Below are 23,161 nucleotides of genomic sequence, written 5' to 3' on the forward strand. Positions count from 1 at the left end.
ATCCAAACCACCACACCAAGTAAAAAAAGATCAAGAGTTGAAGCGCAGTCTGTGCAGTGCAAGGTGGGCTGATGAAGCTGAATAAGGGTATGAGGGTCTGTAGAGTCTTAGATTCTACACCCTGAAGAAATGATTCTTTTAAGAAAGGGTTATTTATGAGTCTTGATATAGGATCAGGGACTATCTGCGACTACAGGAAAGCACTCTAGAAACACCTCTCTTCCCAGACAAATACCTAATACCTGTGTGAGTCTAGATTTTGTTCACTCTCTTCCCCATAAATGACTTGTGAGAAGAGACTGAGGGATGGAGCAGGTCCAAGAACTTGCTGTTCAGAAAGAGGCCCTGATGCTGTCTGTGGAAGGGTGTAGTAGTTTGAATGAGAATGTCCTCCACACATTCAGATGTTTGAACATTTGGTTCCGAGTTGGTAGCACTGTTTGGGGGGAGGTTAAGAGGTGTGGCCATGCTGGAGGAAGTATGTCATTGGGGGTGGGCTTTTGAGAGTAAAAATGCTTTGCTTACTTTCAGTTTTCTCTCATGCTTATGGTTCAGTATGTGAGCTCTCAGCTTCCTAGCTGAAGACCTTTAGCACCAGTCACATTTCCATTCACCATTCCCTGTATACAGAATCATGGATGCAAGTCTTTTTAAATTGACACCAGACACAGGGAATAGTTTTGCTTGACTGTGGTCTCTACATACTGGGCCTCGTACTGCAAATGCCCTGCTCCAATTTGTTTTCTTTCTTCAACAATAGGATGTTTTTGTTTTAATCATGAATGTTGTGTTCATTTTACTGTGGCATTAGAGAAAAAACAAAACAAAACATAACACCCAAGACCATGACTTCATGAATATTACTCCTAAAATTACATCCTTTTAGTAAGATTGAAACAAAAATATCAAGTAAATATTAATGCAGGTGGCAAGAGGATACAGCTCCCTTCCTTGAAAAATTCCCAGTGAAGTTGTAATATGAATGGTTGAAGCTCAAGATATACTATTTTAAAAACAGATATGTCTAAAATTGTTCTGTGTTTGGAATGGATCTGCATTGGTGTGGTCCTCTACAGCCCCAGGCACTCTGTTATAGCTCTTTCTTGGCACAAGGAGAAGGGGCTGGAACCCTGCTCTCCATCAGCTTGCTCCAGGCCACTTCCAGCCAGCCAGCTTGGTGGCTCCTTGCTTCCCTGGTCTCTGGTTCCTGTTGGAGCCTGCTTGCCGAGGTCTGGCTCCTCTCCCAGAATTCCCATGCAGCCTGGATTTGTCCTTGCAGCCCAGCTTGGATAAAGCTGTCCAGTAGTCCCTGCCATCACCTCTGCCTATTCTTGGGAAGTAGACTGCATTCTTGACCCATTCATTATCATTCTTTGGATCAATGCAGTTTGACACATACTTCTCACTGTGACACTAAGTTGCCATGAAACAGAAGAAGGCTGAAATGACAGTGTGCTGATTTAAGAGACTTGTGTATCTACTTGTGAATTACTGTCTTCAAGAGAATAATAACCCAGCTGGTTCTAGGGAGGGGATGAGATCTGTGGAATTGCCCCAGATAAACAGTCTACATCAGGACTGCAGTCTACCTTTAAAGTCATGAAGAATGATGCATTGTTGTTCTTTTACATTATTGAGCTTTGGGTGTTTTGTTGTACAGCAATAGCTGACTGATGCATGAACACAAAGCAGCACCTAGATTCCACCTTGTATTTTACCTAGACCTAGAATGGTATTGCTACACAAATGGAATCACTCATGTCTGAATTTCCATAAGCATGCTCATTGTTGGGCCAGTAATATTATCTTGCCTAGCACTGGGGAGAAGGGGTTGGGAGGGCAAATGGAGTTTAGGGAGCAATCTATAGCTCTCATTCAAGAACAACATGATCTCTCTCCTACTTCACAGATCTGGCGGTGAAGATTTAGGGATGTCTCCCATCCTAGGAACAGCGGGCAATGCCAGGCCACATGTCCCCACTAAAGGCAAAGCATTGGAATTTTCATGTCTCTGGAACTCTAGGCTTCTCTTGTGTGTCACAGATGTCAATGTTTTCCACATTCTTTCCAGCCCTGACACTTTTTTTCCAGCTCTTTCAAGCTCATGTAACTTTCTTTCCAGGAAGTCATGATCCGGAGAGGGCTCCAGCTTGTGCTTTGGTGAGCTGACACTCAACACTGACAGTGCTTCTCATATGTATGAGGTGTAAGGGTTTTAACCTCAGCCATTATATGAGATTCTCCAGAAAAAAAGGGACAGATAGGTCTTATACAGACACATGGAAATGGATACAGAACCAGGGGTATACAATGGGAATTGGTTCAGGCCATTAAGGTTATGGTTTGTCTTAGAAATGTCTCCCACAGGCTCATGTTTTCATAGCTCAGCCCCTAGTTGGTAGTTCTATTTTGAAGGCCTTGGAGCTTTTAGGAGGTGGAGCCTGGCTGGTAGAAGCATGCCACTAGGAGTTGGCCTTTGAAGGTGATACCTACTCCCATCCTCTACCAGGACGGAGTAGCCACATGCTTCCATTACTGTGAATTGCCTCTGTGTAGTCCTCTAAATGATGGACTGAGAAAAATTCCTGAGATCAGGAGTCCAAACCAACCTTTTCTTCTTAAGTAACATCTAAAATTATGGAGGCTAAAAAGTCTCTAAATGTGCCACCTCAGCCCTGAGGACCAGGAAGGCAATTCAGTGTGAGTCAGGACCTCCACTGTCTAAGGGCAAGAGAAGGCAGTGTCTAGGAATGGGGATCAGTGTGCTGTGTCAACTAGACAACATTTGGGATCCTCATTTTTGAAAAATAATTCTTTTGTGGTGCTGGGAACTGAATTTGAGTCCCCTGGAAGAGTATTACTCTTCACCACTGAGCCAGCTCCCAAGGCCTACTTTTATTTTTAATTGTATGTGTGTGCGTATGATGTGTATGTGTTGTGTGAGGGTTATGTGCATGTGAGTGCAGGTATCCACGGAGGCCAGTAGAGGGTGCTTGATCCCCAGAGCTGGAGGATCCAAAGTGTGTATTCAAAATTGAAATCTACTCACCTGAAAGAACAGCAAGTGCTATTAACCTCGGAAACATCTCTCTAGCCTCCAGGGACCCCCATTTTGGAGTGAATGTTTGAGAAAGTTTCCAGAGAAGTTTAACTGTGAGATCTGTTCTAAGTGTGGATGGCACCATCCTATGGATTGGGGTGCTAGACTGAATGAGAAGGGAGAAAATGTGAAGCCAGTTGAGAGGCAGAAATCCTTTTCTCTGTATCCTGGTCTGTGGAGATGTGACGATCCTGTTCCACGCTCCTGACACTATTAACTCTGTCATGCCTTCCCTGCCAAGAAGAGCTGCCTAAAACACACATGGCTGCTTGCCTTCTACTTCGGGGCCAATGGCTGGGTTTCTTATGGAAGTGTTGAGAGGATGAGGGAGAACTTGCTTAGAAGCCTCCAGAAAGAAACCTGTATTCGTGTAGTGTGATGTGCCCTCTTTAGAGCCAACCACTTTGAATACCATTCCATTGCCCTTAGACCGGAGCCAGAGGGTGGGTCAGCCTGCTATAGTGTAAACTCTATGTCATCTGGGGCTGACCACATCCAAGAGGTGTGGAGGGTGGGCAGCTGCCCATGGCCATTTCAGGGCAGAGTGGAACCAGTGATACCAGACACATTTTTTACTTTTGGGTTGCTGTGACTGACATGACAAGAACAGCTTAAGGAAGGGAGCATTGTGTTGGTTCACCATTTGTAAGCTAAGTGGTAAACTGTCATGTGCTGTTTGCACTTGTTGAGAGCTGACTCTGAGAGCAAGACAGACTCCCCTTACCTCAGATTCAACCAGGTTTATCTCACTCGTCCTAGGAGGCACTTTCCTGGGGCAGGCTGGTCTCATGCTTCTGTGACAGGGAGAAAGGAGAACACACAGCTATATTGCACCATGGAGAACAGATAGAAGGTGATCCATTTCTAACTATTATTACTATTATTTATTCTGTGATATAAAATGCCTGTGGTGGGAATGAGAAGTGGGAGGCTCGTCCGTGGAGAGAACCCTCTGCTCTGGCTGGAAATATCCCAAACTGAACTCCAGCCTGACTGACAGACCCAGCAGGGCTTCCCCAGTCTTTCTGGGAGACATTGTAAGTGCTCAATTTCATGTTATCTATCTGCTGTTTGCTACTTATTTTATTTTTGCTTGCTCTCCCAGTCTGGTTACTCTAATTAGTTCTGCTGGATGTTGTAAGGGCCTGATTTGGTATTTTGTTATCTATCTGCCTCTTGCTATTTGTTCTTTTGCTTTTGCTTGATACATTTTCAATAAACTCACTCAAAAAGTAAAGCTGTCATAGATCATTTTCTGTATATTATATTATTTCTGTATATCTTATTTCAGAAGATTCAGTCAACTACAGCAGAGAGGCATGATCTATCTGTCTCAGTTTAGTTCAGAGTGAACAAGGTGCAGAGTGACAGGAAGTGGCCAGGGATGACATACCCACAAAGACTCACCCCCTTTGACCCACTTCCTCCACTTAGGTTCTACATCCTAACTTTTCAACAGTCTTCCCAATTAGTTCTACCAGTTGGGGATCAAGTACTGAGACACATGGGGTCAGCTCATATTCAAAGCATACCACAAGAGAAGGAGCTACTGATGTGGCTGAGGATGGAGAGATGCTGGTGATGGCAGGAGGCAAGAAGAGTGTTTGGATTCTTGACTGTGTTTCAGAAGTGGCTTCATCTGCAAGGGGGGAAAAGTCAGGAATTTACATTCACCATCTTCCCCAAGTTGTCCCTGCCTTTTCTTCTTTGATACAAATGAAAAAAGGGTGGATGTGGACTTGGGAGCTGCGACAGAAGTGGGAGATAGGGCAAACAGACGCACAGAGGGCCTGTTCTTGTACACATAAGGTTGAATGAACAGTGATGGGCCTACAGTTAGGGCTTGGAGTAGAGTTAGGATACTGTCAGTTCTACTCAGTGAGGTAGACTAGAGGACTACCATAAACAGACGCCAGTCACACAATGGGCTGGACGACAAAGTGGGTCCAAGAGATTTATTTATTCATTTTTCAGACAGGGTTCCACTATATAGCTCTGGCTGGACTGGAACTTGCTATGTGGATCAGATTGCCTTCAAACACACAGATATTCACCTGCCTCTGCTTCCAGAGTGCTGGGAATTAAAGGCATGTGCCACTACATGCAACCTACTAGTTTTAAAATAGTAAGTGGAACAAGGGATAGATATTTAGCTCAGTTAGTAGAGTGCTTGTCTAGCAAGCCTAAAGCACTGGGTTCGGTCTCCATAGCTAAACAACAAAAACCAGAACCGTAAAATAAGTGGGATAGAGCAGCAGCTACCCTTGAAAAATGTGTTAAACGGTGCATACGTAGTAACATAGTAATGTTAATATAGCAGCTTAATATATATAAGGAAAAATTGTAATGTGTGCAGTAATTAATACATATGCAAAATACAGTTGTATATTGTGCATTTTAGCTCATTAAAGCACATTAGCTCATTAAAAAGGCATGGGAAAGAGTTGAATTCGATAAAATTAAATGAGCTTATGAAACAGCCTCAGTGCACGAATTAAGTTCCTACCACCACAGGCAGCGCTGAGTGAGAGGGGACTGGCAATCTCGCCTTCCCTCATCCTGAGCACGTTCACTGGGCCGCTCTGCCTCCGCCCCGCCCCGCGGCTCCGCCCTCACCACAACCACGCCCATGAGGGCGGAGCCTGAGAGATTCCCGGCGTGCTGCGCGGGCGGGGCGAGGGGCGGAGCGTGCACGGAGGCGCGGAGGAGGCGCGGCTGCTGCGGGACGCCTGGCTGGGCCTGGCTGCGGGAGAAGAGCGTGGCGCTCTTGGTGTAGGGCCTGCTGCTCCGAGGCGGCGGCGGCGGCAGCGGCGGCATGCGCGTGTGAGATGAGGCCTCGGGTAGCCCGGACGCGAGCAGCGGCCCCCGGGGCAGCGGCGAAGGCCAACGCGGCCTCTTCAGAGCGCGGCGCGCGGTGCATGAGGGCGAGCGCGCGGGTGCTGGGCAGTCGCCGGCCACGCCGCCTCCATAAACACTTGTTTAGGACTTGTTCGCCTCGGTGAGGCCGCGGCACCGGGCATGGAACCCCCGCCCGAGCCGGAGCCAGAGCCCCAGTCCCTTTCAGAGGCCTCGGCCGCCGCGCCACTGCGCGCCCCAGAGGTGGCGCGGCTCCTCGAGGAGCAGGAAAAGGTAACAGGCCGTGCTAGGTTTCGGCCCTCGCTGGCTTCCGCCTGTGGCCGCGACTGAGGCAGCCTCTAACGCGGCCAGCGCTCCGCGTGCGGCGGAGATCCCCACGCGCGAGCTGCGCAGCCTGGGGCCTGCGGGGAACAAGGGGAGAGAAACTTTTGTCACGTGCATTTGTTGTCTTTTGTCTAGAGCCCTTTGACCTTCAGCAGAGGGATGCGGGGCATACAGAGGATAAGATAGTCTGTTGACCCTAACAGAGCAAGTGTTGGGACTAGATAGAGTTCCAGTGCGTGGGGACTTTTATTTTTGGTGGTGGTGGGGGGGTTGTACTGTAAACAGACGTAGTATTCCTTTTACCCCTTAGCTCTCTATTGCTTAAATGTTGCTAAAATGTACGCACACGCGCGCGCACGCACGCACGCACACACTATTCTTACTTGATTGAGCATCCAAGTTTGACTACGTTGGTGATGATGCACTTCCTGTGCATTCCTAGCTTTGGGGTTTAGTAGTCGACAAGAGAGAGGCTTTTCTGTTAAATTTTAACCTCAAGAGTATGATAAACGAGGCTCTTTTTTTTTTTTTTTTTTTTTTTTTTTTTAAACTCCCAGAGGAGAGGAGAATGCTTTGCGTCTCCGAATGGGATTTTTTTGTAAGGAAGTGTACTCGAGTTAAGAACTACGGCTTAGTTGTTCAATGTGAATACTGTGGATTCTGTAGTTTTTCAGGTTGATTGCCTCTCCTGAAGTGCCTTGAAGTTCTTTGAAAACCGACATTTAATTTGCTTAAAACGCTCCATGTATTGAGAGAGTATCATGTATTATTAAAGTTTAGGAAGTTGCATCAAAACCATCAGAATTTGAGAAGCTCCATTTTTTCTATATTTGAATATTTTTATTTATAAACCTTATTTATTTATTTTTTGGTTTTTCGAGGCAGGGTTAAACCTTATTTATTTATAATTTACTCCTTGAAAATTTCGTACATGTATACAATCAATTCTATTTCCTTCCTCCAACTTACTCCCATTCCCTCCAACACGTCCCCCTTCCAACTTTATGTTTTTCTTTCCTTCCTTCCTCCCTTCTTTCCCCTCCCTCCCTCTCTTTTTTTTTTCTTTTCTTTCTTTCTTTCTTTCTTTTTTTTTTTTTAAATAACCCAGTCCAGCTAGTGCTTCCCAAATGTGTAGGACCATCCACTGGAGCATGGGCAACATGTCAGTGACCACAACCCCCATGAGTCATCCTCCTTCCCTAACTGCTCTCAGCTGCCAGTAGCTCCTCATTTAGGCCTGGGGCCTCGTGAGCTCCTCCCCCATCTAAGCTTGAATTTTTGCTGTGAAACCCAAACTTTTAATGAATAGACCTATGTAAAAAAATGTCTACAAAATGTGATTATGCAGGTATACCGAGGTTAACTACATGGAGGTTTTTCTATATCTCAATAAGTCTCTTGGCTTGGAAACCACCTGTTAACAAATTGCAGGAATCATTCCTACTTTGGTTGGCTTCCTTTTTTTTTTTTTTTTTTTGTATTAACTTTCCATTTTTCCCTAATATACAATACAACTGTTGGGTTTTAAACTTGTAATTCAAGGTGGGAGTTTAAAAGTTAACCTGATTTATATTACAAGATAAACATTTGCCTGCCTATTACTTTTGTATGGTTCTAGGTGAGCTATGTTATCATCCCACTTTTTAATTTTTGAAACAAGGTCTCTTTAAGTTGCCCAGGATGGCCTTGAACTCCCACTGTAGCCCAGTCTGGACTTAAAGCTGTGACTCTCTTAGACTCAGTCTCCCAAGTAGGTGGGGTTACATACCTGTGACATCAGACCTGACTTCATCTTAACTTTTAAAAAAGAGAAACATTTAAAAAAAGAAAATAGATGGAAAGAAGAAAAAAAAAACAAAAAAAACAAAGCCCCAAATAAAGCCTTGTTGTTATTTTGATAAAACAGTTTACCTTTCTTGCTGTGAAAATGTGAAATGGACCAGGGTAGATGATGTTGCCACTGCCTTTAGTTCATATGAAAGACACTTTTGCCTTCATAGTGTAAAGTGTGAGTAATGCTGACCAATATGTTTCCTCCCATGTGTCATCTTTAAAAAGGAGATTCTGGTTTTTATTCTGATGTTAGTGAAATATGAAGGGTACTTTTGGGGTGTTCTGAACAGCTTGCTGTTGTGGTTAGTATCATATTTGAGAGAATATCTGTGGCTGTTAAATCCAGTGGGAGTCTGGATATTTCAGTGGACATGAACCTCAGTGCCATTGACAGTCCTATCTTGTGTTAATATTAATTTGGCATATAAAATAAATGTGCATATATGTTTTGGTTATGTAAAATGCCACCTAGTTCATAATAAAGCCCTTCAGTATTTACTTAACAGACTATTTACTTATTAGAAAAATCTGTGTGTGTGGACAGGCGATTCCTAAAGCCTTAACAAAATACACTGGTTAGATAGCTGTGCTTTAATTAGAGTTAGCACAGGAAAGCTTTGATTTGTAAATTGTGAATTATCAGTTTTCTGAGGGACTTTGTTTAGGTTTTAAAGCCAACTCAGTTTTAATAGTTCTGTTCCAGGTGTGAAAGTAGAAGCATGTGTCATTCTGAGTGTAAAGGGAAAAATGTTACAGCTTTGTATGAGTGAACATCTAGTATCCTTTATGTCAGTCAGATACACTTAAGCTCTTAGCCTTTCCCTGTGTGAGTTCCATGAGAGGGAATTAAACTTTCACAAAATGATTTTTCTTGCTTTGATGGTGGCATCTACTTTGCTGGCTTTTAGCTGCAGAAAGTTACCTGAGTTCCTTGCATAGAGGCTTAGGGAGCCGTTCTCCGAACGTGGCTTGAGAAGGGCAATGGATAATGCTTAATTGTTGTTGACCTTGTTTCTTTGAAATCCCACTAAGTGGACCAGGTTTTATCCTGTTCTCATTTGATCCTGGTTGATACTGGGGCAGTGAATCAGAGAATGAAAAGTTGGCATCTTGAAGAAAAGAGTTACAGCATGAATGAGTCCCACCCCAGTCAGTGAGTGACAGCATCTGAGGTAAATGGATAGGGTTAGGGTCAAGTATATTAATATTCTTTTCACTTTCATGTATGGAATCAGTGGTGAAAACACTGTCAGCCCCCACCCCCCTTTTTTTGTTAAAACTTGGCGTTACTTGTTTTTTCTTTTAAGACGGTGAACCATGCTGGCCTTGAACTAGGATGGCCATGAACTCCTTCCTGATCCTGCTGCCCCAGCCTCCCCAGGCATGTGTCACTGGGGCTTTTGTTCCTCCTCTTCCACCTCTAGGGGCTGGGACTAAGGGTGTGTGCAACCAGGGAGTCTATTTTTTAAGTTAAACTGTTAGGTTGGCATTCAAAGTCATGATGGGTTTCATTATTGCCTCTTTGTCTTTCATTCCCCTCCATCCTTTATTGATCTAGCAGAAAAGCATGTAAGAAGAGTTTCTGTGGTTTTGTTTAGAATGGAAAAAAACCTGAAAGTCATCGGTTGGAGGATTAGTTAAGTAAATCACGATGCATATGTTGAACAGGCATGCAAACTGTAGAACAGTAGGTATGATGTGAGTCCTGTTTTGCTTAGGCACTTATATAAATATTCACTTTATATAAAAACTACCATAGAAGGATAATGGTAGTATTTTACCTAAAAGTTTGTAAAATTGGAAGATTTCAGTTTTTCAGTAAAGGTGTTGAAGTTTAATTTTTGTGCAGACAAGTTTGTTATCATATCCTTAATTGCTAACCAGTTTCTAAGCATGAAAAATAAGTATTGGCTGGGTTTTGAATCCCAGTTACATAGGTTTGTTTCTTACTCTAGTGGTTATTTAATTTATTGAAAATATTTCCCAGTTTCTTTGTTTTTATTTTTCCTTTTCTCCTTAAAGATTTTGCTTAATCTTTCTGACAAAAGATAAAAGAGAGAAACTCAGATTATCTTTTGTTTTATTTTGTTTTTTGAGACAGCGTCTTAGTATGTATCCCTGGCTAGCTTTGAACTTGTAGCAGTCCTCCTGCCTCAGCCTCTCCAGTGCTGGAATTCCAGGTATGTGCTACCACATCATGTAGATTAGTGTTGTGAGCCATTTGTAGAAAGATGTCTGCTCCGTGGAGCTTATGCAGACTGATTCCTTTCTTCTCCAGTGTGTTGAAGTATTTCGGGCTCCTTTACGCTGCACCCCACACCCACACTCTCCCAGCATCAGTGACAGGACCATGATGAGGTATTTCAGGCTACTCTGCACAGGTTTCTTGCATGAAAGTCTGTTAAATCTGTTTCTTTGGAATTGGCATTATGTTTGCTTTTTTGGTTAAGGTCATATTTCTGGGATAGCTGTTTCATATTTTTAGGTAATACTACGTTTTACTAGTAGAGGTAGTGAGATTTTATTATCTGAAAGAACTGGGGTGCAGTGTGTCTTCATAGGTTCATTTCTCAGGACAGCGGTAAGATTGGGAAGATCAGTAGGGTAAATTTCTTTATCACTGAGGGCTTGAAGTAATTATCGCTTGAAATTTTGAAGTAGCTAATACTCTCCTTATACTAGAAGCTTGGAGAATTAAATGCAGTAGTAGTAAATATTTTAATTTTAATTTTTTCTTAAAGCAGAACATCTACTTTAGCTTAATGGAATATTTTCATTTTTGTCTTGGTGAATTCCTGTTGGTTTAAGGAACTCTGTCAGCCAAGTAGTCCAGTAGTTGGAATCCAAGTCATAGGATTCAGTCACCTAACACTGCCAATAAGTTAGTGAGCTCACAGTTTCAAATGAAGAGGTCACTCTAGTGAAGACATGCAGAAGGCACATTTGCATGTCTGATGATAGTGATTGATGAGGATAAGCAGAAAAGTACAAGGATGCAAGGACTGGTGGGGAATGCCCCTTATATAAGCAATGTGTCAGGGTGTCCTGCAGTTTCATTAGATCAGAAACCTCAGTATGTGGGCGTGAGCCTGTGTGGAAGACATTTTGGAGAAGAGTTTTATGCAGATGGGAGTGAGTCAGGCTGAGAGCACTGCCAGGTCTCTTCACTAAGGGTTTTGGTTTTACTTTTGCAAGAGGAGAAGCAACTGAAACACATTTGAGACTGATACTTCGTTGTAAGTATCCTTCTGTCAATGCATGTGTGAAAAAAGGGAGGGTCAAGCTCCCATTTCAGGGAGTCTGTTCTGTCTATGCCAAGCAATGGGCTGGATGTTTATGCAGTTCATGTTGGAATTCATGAGCCCTCTCAGTTTTCCAGTTGAGTAATTTGGGCTGTTTGTAGTTTTTGTCTAGACTTCTCATGGGGTATTTCTGTCTTTGGTTCTGCCTACATTGCTGTTTTCAGAAGTGGTTATACCAATTTATAGGCCTGCCAGCTGTGGTCCATGGTCCAGTTTCTTTACATTTTAATTACTTTAATACCTTAGGTGTGTTTCATCTCTTTCATAATCGCTACTCATTCTAGTGATTAGTGAGGTTGATTATCTTTTCAAGTGTTTTTGAGCAGTTTCAACTTTTAACTTTTTGAAAAGAAAATAGCCACTGGTTGCTTTTTCACTTTCTGTGGGGGATTTTTGTCATAGTCTAGTTGATTCATAGTAACTGTTCATACATTTTTATTATTTTTTCATTTATTTTACATACCGACCACAGTTTCCTCTCCCCTGTTCAGACATTTTTGACATGAGTGCATTTTCAGTTATGGATTATAAATTTCTTGCTGGTCTGAGTCTTGAGTTAACATTCTGTAATCTTGTCCTTTGATGACGTAGAATTCTTGATTTTATTTCCTTCGTGGTTAGTCTATGTTTGGGCTGTGCCCATGTAGGCAAGCCCTTTTCTACTTACTGAGCTATGTCCCAGTCCTGTTTTTAAGACACTATTTCTTCTCATGTTCTGGACAGAGCCTCTTACTACTTACTGCCTTGCATGTTGAGAGCAGCAATCTATTCATTAGTGATTTGGGTACACTTGGGGATTGAGGCAGTCTCACTTCTGCATTTGGGTGTTTAGTTGCCACATCACCATTCACTGGGATGATTGTTTTTTCCACTTCCTTGTCATCTTGGTTATGACAGGTGATGGATGTGACTTCTTTCTCAAGTCTGTTCTGATAGCTTGTCTCTTGTAGCCAGAATTATTCTGCTGTAATCATTATGGCTTCCTAAGTTACTCCCTCCCAAATTATTTATTATTACTCTGTATGTGTTCACATATGTATGTTTTGATATATATTGAGATCAGAACCATTGTGGAGTTGGTTCTCTCCTGTATGTGGGTTCCAGGATGGAACTCAGGTGGTCATGCTTTCCTGGTATATGCCTGTAACCTGCTGAGCCATCTTGCTGGCCCTAGAAGTTCTCTTGACACCTGGTAGTATAAATGTAGTGGTAGTTACTCACGATTGCTTTGCCTCATCCAGTCGTTACACTTTTTTGTTTGTTTTCCTGACTTTGGTACTGTTAGGATCAATAGTGTAAGTTATATAGTGGGCCTCAGGAATAACTATCTAGAATAACCATTAAAGACTGAGCTGATGTTTTTGTGGGTATTTCTGCTTTTTGACTTGGTGGTGCTGGAGATGGAACCAATATCTTGTGCTTGCTAGACATGTGTTTTGCTATTGAGCTACATCCCTCAGTGCTTTTTAATTTTCTGTTTTGAGAGAGGGTTTTGCTAGGTAGCCCAGGCTAGTTTCAAACTTGCAATCTCCACCTCCTGTCTATGCCAAGTAGGTGGATTATAGACATGTACCAATATTCCCAATTTATATTTGCCTCTTACTAGATAAAGTAAATTTCATTATAACAGCTTTCTGAGAGCTTTAATGCTTTTTTTTCTGAATTGAAAAACTACAGATAACTTATTAAAAAGAGTCTATTTGATAATTCTGATGTTGAAGTTTTCTCTTTGTTTTGACACAGGGTCTTCCAGTGTAGCCCAGGCTGACCTAGAACTCAAACGCTTCCTGCTTCAGCCTTCTCAGTGTGTGTTTTAGGTATCTCAAACTTAGGTCTTCAACTGAGCCATCTCACTCTACGTAAGTTTTAGTGCATAAAACTTAAATTAGTGCAGTAGATATTTAAGAATACAATACCATTTTAGAAGAAAGGTGGTCCAGGTATCTGAATGCTACTACAGGAAGAAGTCTTCTTTGAGTGACTGGGTCCCTCTTCCATTCTCTTCTTAGGCCTATCCTGTTCTCTCAGTAGTTATTTCTCCACCTTCCTCATTCAGGACAGCCAACTTTTATTCAACATCCATTATCTCCAGATTTGTTAGTTATTCCTGTATTGTCATGGTCATTTCTAGTACTTAGTGATACAAGATAAACTCTTGCAGATTCCCTGCTTTCAAACCCATTTCCTGTGTCTTCAGGGGTTTTCCCTAGCTTTGGTGTTAAGAAGCTTAAAAACTTGTCAAAAAAAGTAGCAGAATTTAGAGATCTTCATTCCAATCACCTTATTTCTTGTGGATAGTTTTGCCATCTAAACCATTTATATTTCAGTGATACTCACTGATCTATGATTCTTACCATTGTTTCCCAAACCCTTTGATCTCTGCATACAGAGGCTGTAGCCAAAAGTATAGCTGGTCCATGCTACCTTCCTTCTCTAGCAATCTTCAGTTTACGTTATCTTGTAGGATTCATGTATTCTAGGTCTGTCATGCAGTTGAGATCATGTATTTTGTACTAAGACTTTGGCTTATTTCTCTTGACATCTTCTCCAGGTTTGTGTTGGGTTAGAACTTAATCCCCTGGTCACTAAGTGGTATTCCATTGTGCATCTGTGGGTCACTTGGTTTGCCTTTCATCTGATGGACACTCAGGTTCTTTCTGCCTTTTGGCTGTCGTGAATAGTGTTTTTCTGAACTGTGTAAGCATCTGAGTCTCTGTTTTCAGTTCTTTGGCATTGCACCTGGGAGTAGAGTGGTTGAATTGTATAGTAGCAGGGACCACGGCACTGTTTTCCTAGGAGCTGCATGTCGTGTCCCCACCAACAGTATATGAAAATGCTAGTTTCTGCACGCCCTTGTCAACATTTCTTCCACCTTTTCAGTTACAGCTGTCTTTATTAAGGCTCGAAGAGGAAACAGCTTATGATTGCTGTTTCTCTAATGACTAAGGATGTTGCCCAGCTCTTCACATGCTTATTGGCCATTTATGTGTATACTTGGAGAAATTTCTCTTCATATCCTAAGCCCTATTTTAATTGGTTTGTCATTTTGTTGTTGAGTTCCAAGAATTCTATATATCTGGATATTAAAGTCTAATATATAATTTACGTATTTTTCCTGATTTCTTAGCGTATGTTTTTGATAATGTCCTTTAATGCACAGCAGTTTTAAATTTTCTTTTAAGTTTTTATTTACTTTGTATGTGTTTGTGCCGTGGTATGTGCATGGAGGTCAGAGTATACCTTTGTGGAGTCTTTTCTTTCTGTGGGTTCTGAGGATTGAACTTGGGTTGCCAGGTTTGCTCATCAAGCACAACTTTACCCATTGAGCCACCTTGAAAGCCTAAAATGCAGGATTTTCTCCATAGTTTCTTTAGCTCTTCCAGAATTAACTCCTTTGAGATAGACTTTTGAATTGTGTTAAATTTATTAATATTTACTTTTTAATCTCTCACTCTTGTTTTGTGAATATATAAAACATTTACATAGCTCAAAATCACAACTATATAAGAAATTTATTCCCATTGCTGCTCCTGTCTGCCCTTACAGATAACTATTTTTAACTTATTTCTGATTACCTCATTATGTTTTCTCCTTTAAACTAGTGTAATTATATGCCCCTTCACCTCCATCCTGCCTCCTACACAAAAGATAGCATAGTTCATTTTGCTTCTTGTTTATCTTATTAAATGAAATACCTGGGATTTTTTTAGTTCTGAGAGATACCTTAGCTTATTTTATAGCTGTCTAATACTCCACCGTATATGTAATCATCATTTTTTGTTACTGAACTTTTAAATTTAATATTCATGTTATTAATATTGTACAAAGTTGTAAAATAACAGGTTTCACTGTGCCACTTTCCTTCTGTATATATTGTACTTTTCTCTGACTCCTTTACTACTTTCTTGTGTGCTCCCATCCCTTTTCTCTTTCCCAGTACTCTCCCTTCTGCTTTCATGTCTTCCTCTGACCCCAATCTGTAGTCTCTATAGGAAAAAAACAAACAAACAAACAAAAAAACCAAACAAAAAAACTAAAAAAAAAAAAAAAAGGAGCTGGAGAGATGGCTCAGAGGTTAAGAGCACTAGCTGCTCTTCCAGAGGTCCTGAATTCAATTCCCAGCAACCACATGGTGGCTCATAACCATCTGTAATGAGATCTGGTGCCCTCTTCTGGACTGCACTTGTACATGCAGACAGAACACTGTACATAATAAAGTAAAACAAAACAAAACCAAACCATGTATAATTTGTCTGACTCTGGCCTGTTTTGCCTAACATGATGATACCGTATATTTTCGTGCAGATGACATGATTCTTTTCTTCATTAGTGCTGAATAGTGTCTTTTTTGAGACAGGGTCTGCCTGTGTGACTAAGGATGATTTTCAATCTCTGGTTCTCCTCTTCACTTCTAGAGTGCTGGGATTGTAGGTTTGTGCCAGCATACTTGGTTTCATGGTGTCTTGGGCATTGAACTCATTGCCTTGTGCATGGTGCAAGTGCTTTACCATCTGAGCTACATTCTTACACCTGAATAGTATTTTTATGTCCCATTTTCTTTATTTAGTCATCTGTTGATGATCACATTGATTCCATGTCTTGGCTGTTGCGGCTAGTACAGCAGTGAAGGAAGGCTGTGCACATAAGTTTTGTATGCTGCCTTTGATTTCTTTGGCTACATACCCAGAAGTGGCATAGCTGGAACATGATGTTCTGGGGTGTGTGTGTGTGTGTGTGTGTGTGTGTGTAAAATCTCAATAATTATTCCTATAGTGGTTGCACTAATGTACAATCCCACTAATTATGCCTACCCCCTCAGTGTTTGCCCTCTTAAAAATTTTACTTATTTATTTATTCATCCATCCATCCATCCATCCATCCATCCATCCATCCATTTATTTATTTATTTATTTATTTATTTATTTATTTATTTATTTATTTATTTATTTATTTATGTGTGTCTGCATGAGTTTATGTGCACCACATACATTTAGGTGCTCCTGGAGGCCAGAAGAAGCTGTTGGATTCCCTGGAACTGGAATTACAGGCATTTGTGAGCCACCCAGTGTTGGTGTTGGGAAATGAATTGAGATCTCTGGAGGAGCAGTAAATGCTCTTACCTGCAGAGTCACCTCTAGCCCCTATTGGTAGTATTTTTTTTTCTTTTTGATTTTTTTTCAAGACAGGGTTTCTCTGTGTAGCTTGGAGCCTGTCCTGGAACTCTTCCTGGAACTCCCAGGCTGGCCTTGAACTCACAGAGATCCATCTGTCTCTGCCTCTTGAGTGCTGGGATTAAAGACACCACCACCCAGCCCGGCTTATTGATAGGATTTATTACAAGTGTTTGGAAAAATTTGTTAATGGGATGGTCTAAGAGTTTGTTAATGGAATGGTCTGGGCCTAGTATAGTTAGTTCCTAGAGATTGGAGATTTAAAAACATAGACAAATTTGTTTTTTAAAGGACTAGTCAAGTTTTCTATTTTTTATTGTGTCAGTTTAGGAAAGTGATTATATATGTGTGTGTGTATAAATATAAAATATGCATGTATTTACATACATATAATATATAATATCATATGTATGATATTATTTCCTGTCTTTTTAAAACCAGTAGTTTGCTAGTGGTCTTTAAAAATTACTGTTATTTATAATTTGATTTGTCTTCCTAGGAGTTTATTGTCTCCAGAACCAACTTTTAGTTTTGTTGATTTTTTTATTTTGTAAATATGCTTTCTCCTTCATTAATTTCTGCTTTAAATTTTTCTCTTTAAGGTTTTCCCCCTTGTTTTTAAAGATCATTAACATTTACTTTTTTCTTATGTATTTTGCATTTTATTTTATTTTATTGCCTTAGGTAGCTCACATATTTAATTTTACTGTGGTCAAAGAACATATAATTGAAAACTTGGAATTTGATTCTTGTTTCATGGATGACTATATGGTCTTTTCTTAGTAAATACTTCATTTTTTTCTTTTTTTGCAAATAAATTTAATTCCTTAGTTTCTGAGTTCAGCATCTCTTCTGCTAGCTCCAGTTGTTGAATGTTTTGTTCAAGTACTTTATGGCTATCTTTTCTAGTACTCTGGGCTATCAAGAGATGTGTATTATCACCTTCATTATGGTTATAAAGCTGTGATGTTCATTGTGTACAGTTTAGGATTGTTATAACTTCTGGTCAGTTGACTTTTTTTTAACCATTTTGAATTTTTATTTTACTATCTTTGAAGATGTTCTTGTCTTCAAATTGCCTTTATTAGATATTAGTATGCTTTTTGTGATCTGTTATTTTTAACTTCAGTATTTGTGTTTGAAGTATGTTTCTTATAAATAGCATGTAATTGTGATTTTAATTTTCAGTTGACATCTTTTCCTTTTAGAGCAGTTATGTCTAAATACTATTGAAATTTATCACTTTTCTATTTGATTTTACTTTTTAAAATTTGTTGTAAAAGACATCACCCTATCTTGAAGCCTTTTTTTTTTTTTTTGGTTTTTCAAGACAGGGTTTCACTGTGTAGCCTTGCGCCCTTCCTGGAACTCAATCTGTAGCCCAGGTTGGCCTCGAACTCATAGAGATCCGCCTGCCTCTGCCTCCGGAGTGTTGGGATTAAAGGCGTGCGACACCACTGCCCGGCTGAAGATTTTTTTTTTTAATCTTGAAAAGCTAGACTGTGGTATTAAATAGTAGCTCTGTTTTTTATCCTACCCACCCATGGACAAGCACCCTTCTGCCTTTTCTATCTCAGAGTTAGACTAATCCAGGTAGCTCATGGAAGCAGTCATATAGTTTTGCCCTGTTTTCACTGGCCTGTTGGACTTAGTGTAATATGTTCAAAGCATGCATGCTGTAGCACTTATCATAATCTCCCCCTTTGTTGTGTGTGTGCATGTGTACTTGTGTATACACTTCCATGTGTTTTCTCTATGTTTCTGAATGTGGTTATGCTCATGCCATGGTGTACTTGTGGAGGTCAGGATAACTTCAGGTGTTAGTCCCTGCCTTCCACCTTGTTTGAGACTGTCCATCTGTTGTGAGCTGCTGCATACACTAGGTGAACTGGCCTTTGAATTTCCAGGGATTCTCCTTTCTCTGCCTTCTAACTCCTTGTAGGAGCCTAGGATTACAGATTGTGTGTGTGTGTGTGTGTGTGTGTGTGTGTGTGTGTGTATGTGTATGTGTGTGTTTGGATTTTATGTGGATTCTAGGCATTAAAACCCAAGTCCTTATGATTGTATGGCAAATACTTTTACCCAATGGAGCCATCTTTTCAGCCCTGACTGTGTTTTGAGACAGGATCTGGGTAGGAAGTCCCCCATCTCCAGACTTGTTTCACACTGTGTCTTACAGTAGCCTATCGTTGGCACACCCAGGTCTAGAATTACTATTCCTTCTTAAGGATAAGTAATATTTCATTGTATTCTACAGTGTATTAGAAGTTGTTTTATATTATACTTTTCTATAAGTGGATGCTGTATTGCCTCCATTTTGAAGGTTGTGAATAATGCTGCTATAGACATGATGTGTACAAATTTATGTTCTTAGCTTTGAGTGCTTTGGGTGTAGTCAGAAGTTAAAATGCTGGATCATAGAGTAAGTCTGTGTTTAGTGTTTGAGGAGCTGCCACATGACTTCTACATTTATATCTGCCCAGCAGCGATTCTCAATGGCTTCAACTTTTCAACATCTTCAACAGTACTTGTTATTTTCTGTTTTATCTTTTAAATGATGGCCAGCCTGATATATATGAAGTGGTCTCTCACTGTTGTTCTGTTTTACCTACTTTCTTGTTGTTTCTTTGCCGTTTTCCCTCTTTATGCTGACTTTGGATTAATCAAACATAACTTTATTGTTACTTCTGCTTATTAATGTCTTTATGATAGATCATTGAAGTACATTGTGTGCCACAAATTTATACTAGGTTTCTACCATCCAGGTCCAGCATGAATTCATTTATTCACTTTACCTCTTTTTCTTTTCCTTTCCCCTCCTCCTCCTCATATTGATTGATTGAGATTGGGTTTCACTGTATAGCTTTGGCAGGCCTGAAACTCATAGAGATCCATCTGCCTCTGCATTCTGAGTGCTGGTATTAAAGGTGCAAGGCTCCAGTGGCTCCCACCCATATTGATTATTGCTTTAGTACATTTTGATGATGTGTATTTTGATCATTATAATGCTGTATTTAATTGTTGCATGTGGCTGGTACTCATCTTGACACCCACCCCTGTGACCTGCATGATTGCAAGTTGCTCTGGAGTTCTCCCTGCATGTGTGCTGCTGAAGAAGGCCTGTTTGTATTTCTTTCTTTCTTTTTTTTTTGTTTTGTTTTTCGAGACAGGGTTTCTCTGTGTAGCTTTGTGCCTTTCCTGGATCTCACTCTATAGCCCAGGCTGGCCTCGAACTCACAGAGTACCGCCTGCCTCTGCCTCCCGAGTGCTGGGATTAAAGGCGTGAGCCACCACCGCCTGGCTTGTATTTCTTTTAATGAAGAATGAAAGTCTGGTGTGGAATTCTCAGTTATCTGTTGAAAATCTTTCAGATTTTCCTTCACGTTGGTGGATGTGTTTGCTGTGCATATATTAATAATGATAGATTCTTCAGTTATTTTTTTCAGCACTTCAAGATTTTATCCTGTTGTCTTCCAGTTTCTGGCGTTTTATTCAGAATTTAGCTCTAACTTTAACTTTTGTGGCTCCTTTGAAAGCTGTATGCCATCTCTCTGGCCTCTCACCTTCAGCTATACCCAGACTTCTTTTTTCCCTTGGTTTTCATCACTGACTACATTGTTGTGCCCAGATGTTAAGAAATACTGACTTATGTTGTGTGTGGTCTCTGTTTAACGTTGGCTCTGGTAATTTTAGAAACTTCAGTTGTATGATTTTTCTTCTTTTTGATTGTCTGCTTGCCTCCCTCCTTCCTTTCCTCCTCTCTCTGTCTGGTGAAAGAATTTAGGGCTTTGCGCTTGCTTGACAGATGTTCTGCCACTGAGCTAGAGCCACAGCCATAGCATTTTCATTTAATTCTTTTTTTTTGAAAAGAGATTTCCAGTGACATTTTCTGTCTTTTCTTAAATTTTCCATCTTTTCTTGTATCCTTTTACACAGGTGCACTGTAATTGTATTGCCCTGGTTTATTGACACCAGTGTTCAGACTGTATAGCCTTTGTGTTTTGTTTGCTTTCTTTTACCTGCTGTTGGATCATGTGCTTCTGTTTTGTGGCATTGCAGTCATTTTGGGTTAAATGCAGGCATGATAGATGTGTTTGAAGATGGTGTCTTCCTCTGGGAGAGGCCTCACCTGCCCTTAGATAGGCAGAGTGTGAGCTGGCCAAGGTTAGCCTCCTCCTGGCAGGTGCTGAATGGAGTGAGGGCCAAGTGCCTGCTGTAGTGAGTGGTGTGCTATTTTTGGTTCATTTTGGACTTTGTTTGAGAGTATAGCTTGTTCACATTTCTTTGAAGCTTCTGAACTCTGTAGTTTTTGCTTTATTTCCACCTCTTCCCAAAGTTTTGGTTTAGCCTGTTTAGCTTCAGGATTTGACAGGCATCCTTGGATGGAAACTAGCTTACATGTTCACAGGTCTCATTTTGTTTCTTTGCATTGTCAGACTCTCCTGCCTGCTTCTGTCCCCAGCTGTAGTTGTCTGCTCAGGACCTGACATAATGCTCACCTAGGCACAGAATTGCCTAAAACCACATCGTGAAAGATCAGCTCTCATTTCCCAGTTTCCTCTAAATTCCTAGTTCCTCTTCTGTTACTTTGACAACTCTTGGCTGCCTTTTTTTTTTTTTTTTTTTTTGGTTTTTCGAGACAGGGTTTCTCTGTGTAGCTTCACGCCTTTTCCTGGAACTCACTCTGTAGCCCAGGCTGGCCTCAAACTCATAGAGATCTGCCTGCCTCTGCCTCCTGAGTGCTGGGATTGGCTGCCTTTAAAAGTGTATTTTTCTTATTTATCTGGTGTTTACAGTTCTCATTGAGCTTTGAACTTGTATGGCTAACTTAGTTTTCCTACAGTCTGAGTGACAGTGACATATCTTAAAGTGCAGAACGGTTTTTTAGAGTGTTTTAATTTTGCTTTTGTATTACTACTAAGCTCCCCCCCCCTTTTTTTTTTTTTTTTTTTTTAACTGTTTGTAGTCACTGTTTAATGAATTATTTCCTTTGAGTGTTGCAGGTATGTTATTATCCTAATATGTGTGACAAGTTTCACCACACTGGCTTTCTCAAGTCAATTGTAAACCACAGAAATTCTTGAAAGGGATTTCTGTAAAAATTGACTGTGTGAAGTCAGGGTGTGTGTGTGTGTGTGTGTGTGTGTGTGTTTTGCTTGCTTTCTTGCACATTTACTTTGTTACCAGCAGTCTCAGGTGTCTCCTGGTTGTGGAATGCCTTACCCCTTCTGATTACCTTGGTCCTCATATCTGAAATGGATCACTTGTTGGTTTGGGTAGGAGCATGTATGGGCCTTCTCCACTCGGGCTGTAGATGCTCAAAAGGAGTTCTGTAAAGGGTCTATTTTTTAGTGGAAACAGAGTAGTTTTCCAGAGGAAGGTATGTAAATGGACAGGGAACAATAGATGTTCCTAGTCAAATAATAGGCATGCAAGCTGTCACACAGTCCTCAGTTCCAGAAGTACAGCTCAGCCCCTCTGTAGTCATGAAACCTGCAAAAGCACTGAGAACAGTTATCTTAGGTCAGTGAAATGGCCACCCATTGACATAATGGGTCATGTAATACTTAGGTTTCATTGCAAATGATATATTTACAGGGGTTATTCCGTAACAGGGTATGTGTATTGTGTACTAAAATATATCAGATTCTTTTTTTTTTTTTTTTTTTTTTTTTTTTTGGTTTTTCGAGACAGGGTTTCTCTGTGTAGCTTTGCGCTTTTCCTGGAACTCACTTGGTAGCCCAGGCTGGCCTCGAACTCACAGAGATCCGCCTGGCTCTGCCTCCCGAGTGCTGGGATTAAAGGCGTGCGCCACCACCGCCCGGCTCAGATTCTTTTCTTATTTGGAGACAGAGCCTTATGTTTGAACGCTGAGGATGACCTTGAACTTCTGATTTTCTTTTTCCCAGTGCTGGGATTACAGGTGTGTGTGCCCCCATTGTTGGGCTGGAGATTGCATCTTGGGCCCCATTCATGCTAGGCAAATGTTCTACCAAGTTAAATCTGCATACTCTAAAACACACAACCTCTAAGTGTGAATAAAACCTGTTCCTGGAACTTTTGGCTTGTAGTAATAGAGCCACATCCCATCCCCCCACCCCCCTACACTCTGTAGCCCTGGCTGTCCTGGAATTCACTCTGTAGACCAGGCTGGCCTTGAACTCTGAGATCCACCTGCCTCTGCTTCCCAAGTGCTGGGATTAAAGGCGTGTGCCACCATTGCCAGTCCAGCCACACTTCTTTTAAAAGGATTGTTGCACACAGCCTGTGTGGATGTGGCCTCTACCCCCCTGGAGCTTTCAGCCAGTAGTGGAGTATTCTGTACACCTAATTTAAATAATCCCAGGAACATGTCAGTGTCTTCATTCTTAGAAATGCTACAGATTGTAATTGTTAACACTTTCAAAATTTCCAGTAGGAGAAAGGTGTGTGTTACCAGAATACTTGGGATTGTGAGTGATAAATCATAAAAGGGAAAAGATCCCTAAGCTGTAAGGAAAACAAACAAGGGATCAAGACAGGTACCAGACAGGAGAGGTGAGGGGAGTGGGCGAGTGCTGGGGGAATGTCTCCCA

The 23,161-nt window shown here is 41.1% G+C and overlaps 1 protein-coding gene across 6 annotated transcripts in view; it reads left to right on the forward strand.

Annotated features, from left to right (window-relative positions):
- Positions 1 to 2,072: 2,072 nt before the first annotated feature.
- Positions 2,073 to 23,161, forward strand: part of Uri1 (URI1 prefoldin like chaperone) — an 85,687-nt gene continuing 64,598 nt past the window's right edge. For 2 of the 6 annotated variants that reach the window (XM_059274753.1, XM_059274760.1), the window contains exons 1-2: positions 2,074 to 2,160; positions 3,860 to 3,953. Coding sequence is in view for 2 of the 6 variants with exons in the window: in XM_059274746.1 (XP_059130729.1) it covers positions 6,119 to 6,229 (111 nt within the window). In the remaining 4 variants the exon portion in view is untranslated. Of the gene's footprint in view, positions 2,161 to 3,859; positions 3,954 to 5,807; positions 6,230 to 23,161 lie in introns of those variants that run through there. The other 4 variants (XR_009381649.1, XM_059274746.1, XM_059274772.1 and 1 more) reach the window with 3 other exon arrangements.

This window comes from Peromyscus eremicus, chromosome 1, assembly GCF_949786415.1.
Source record: "Peromyscus eremicus chromosome 1, PerEre_H2_v1, whole genome shotgun sequence".
NCBI classification, from domain to species: domain Eukaryota; kingdom Metazoa; phylum Chordata; class Mammalia; order Rodentia; family Cricetidae; genus Peromyscus; species Peromyscus eremicus.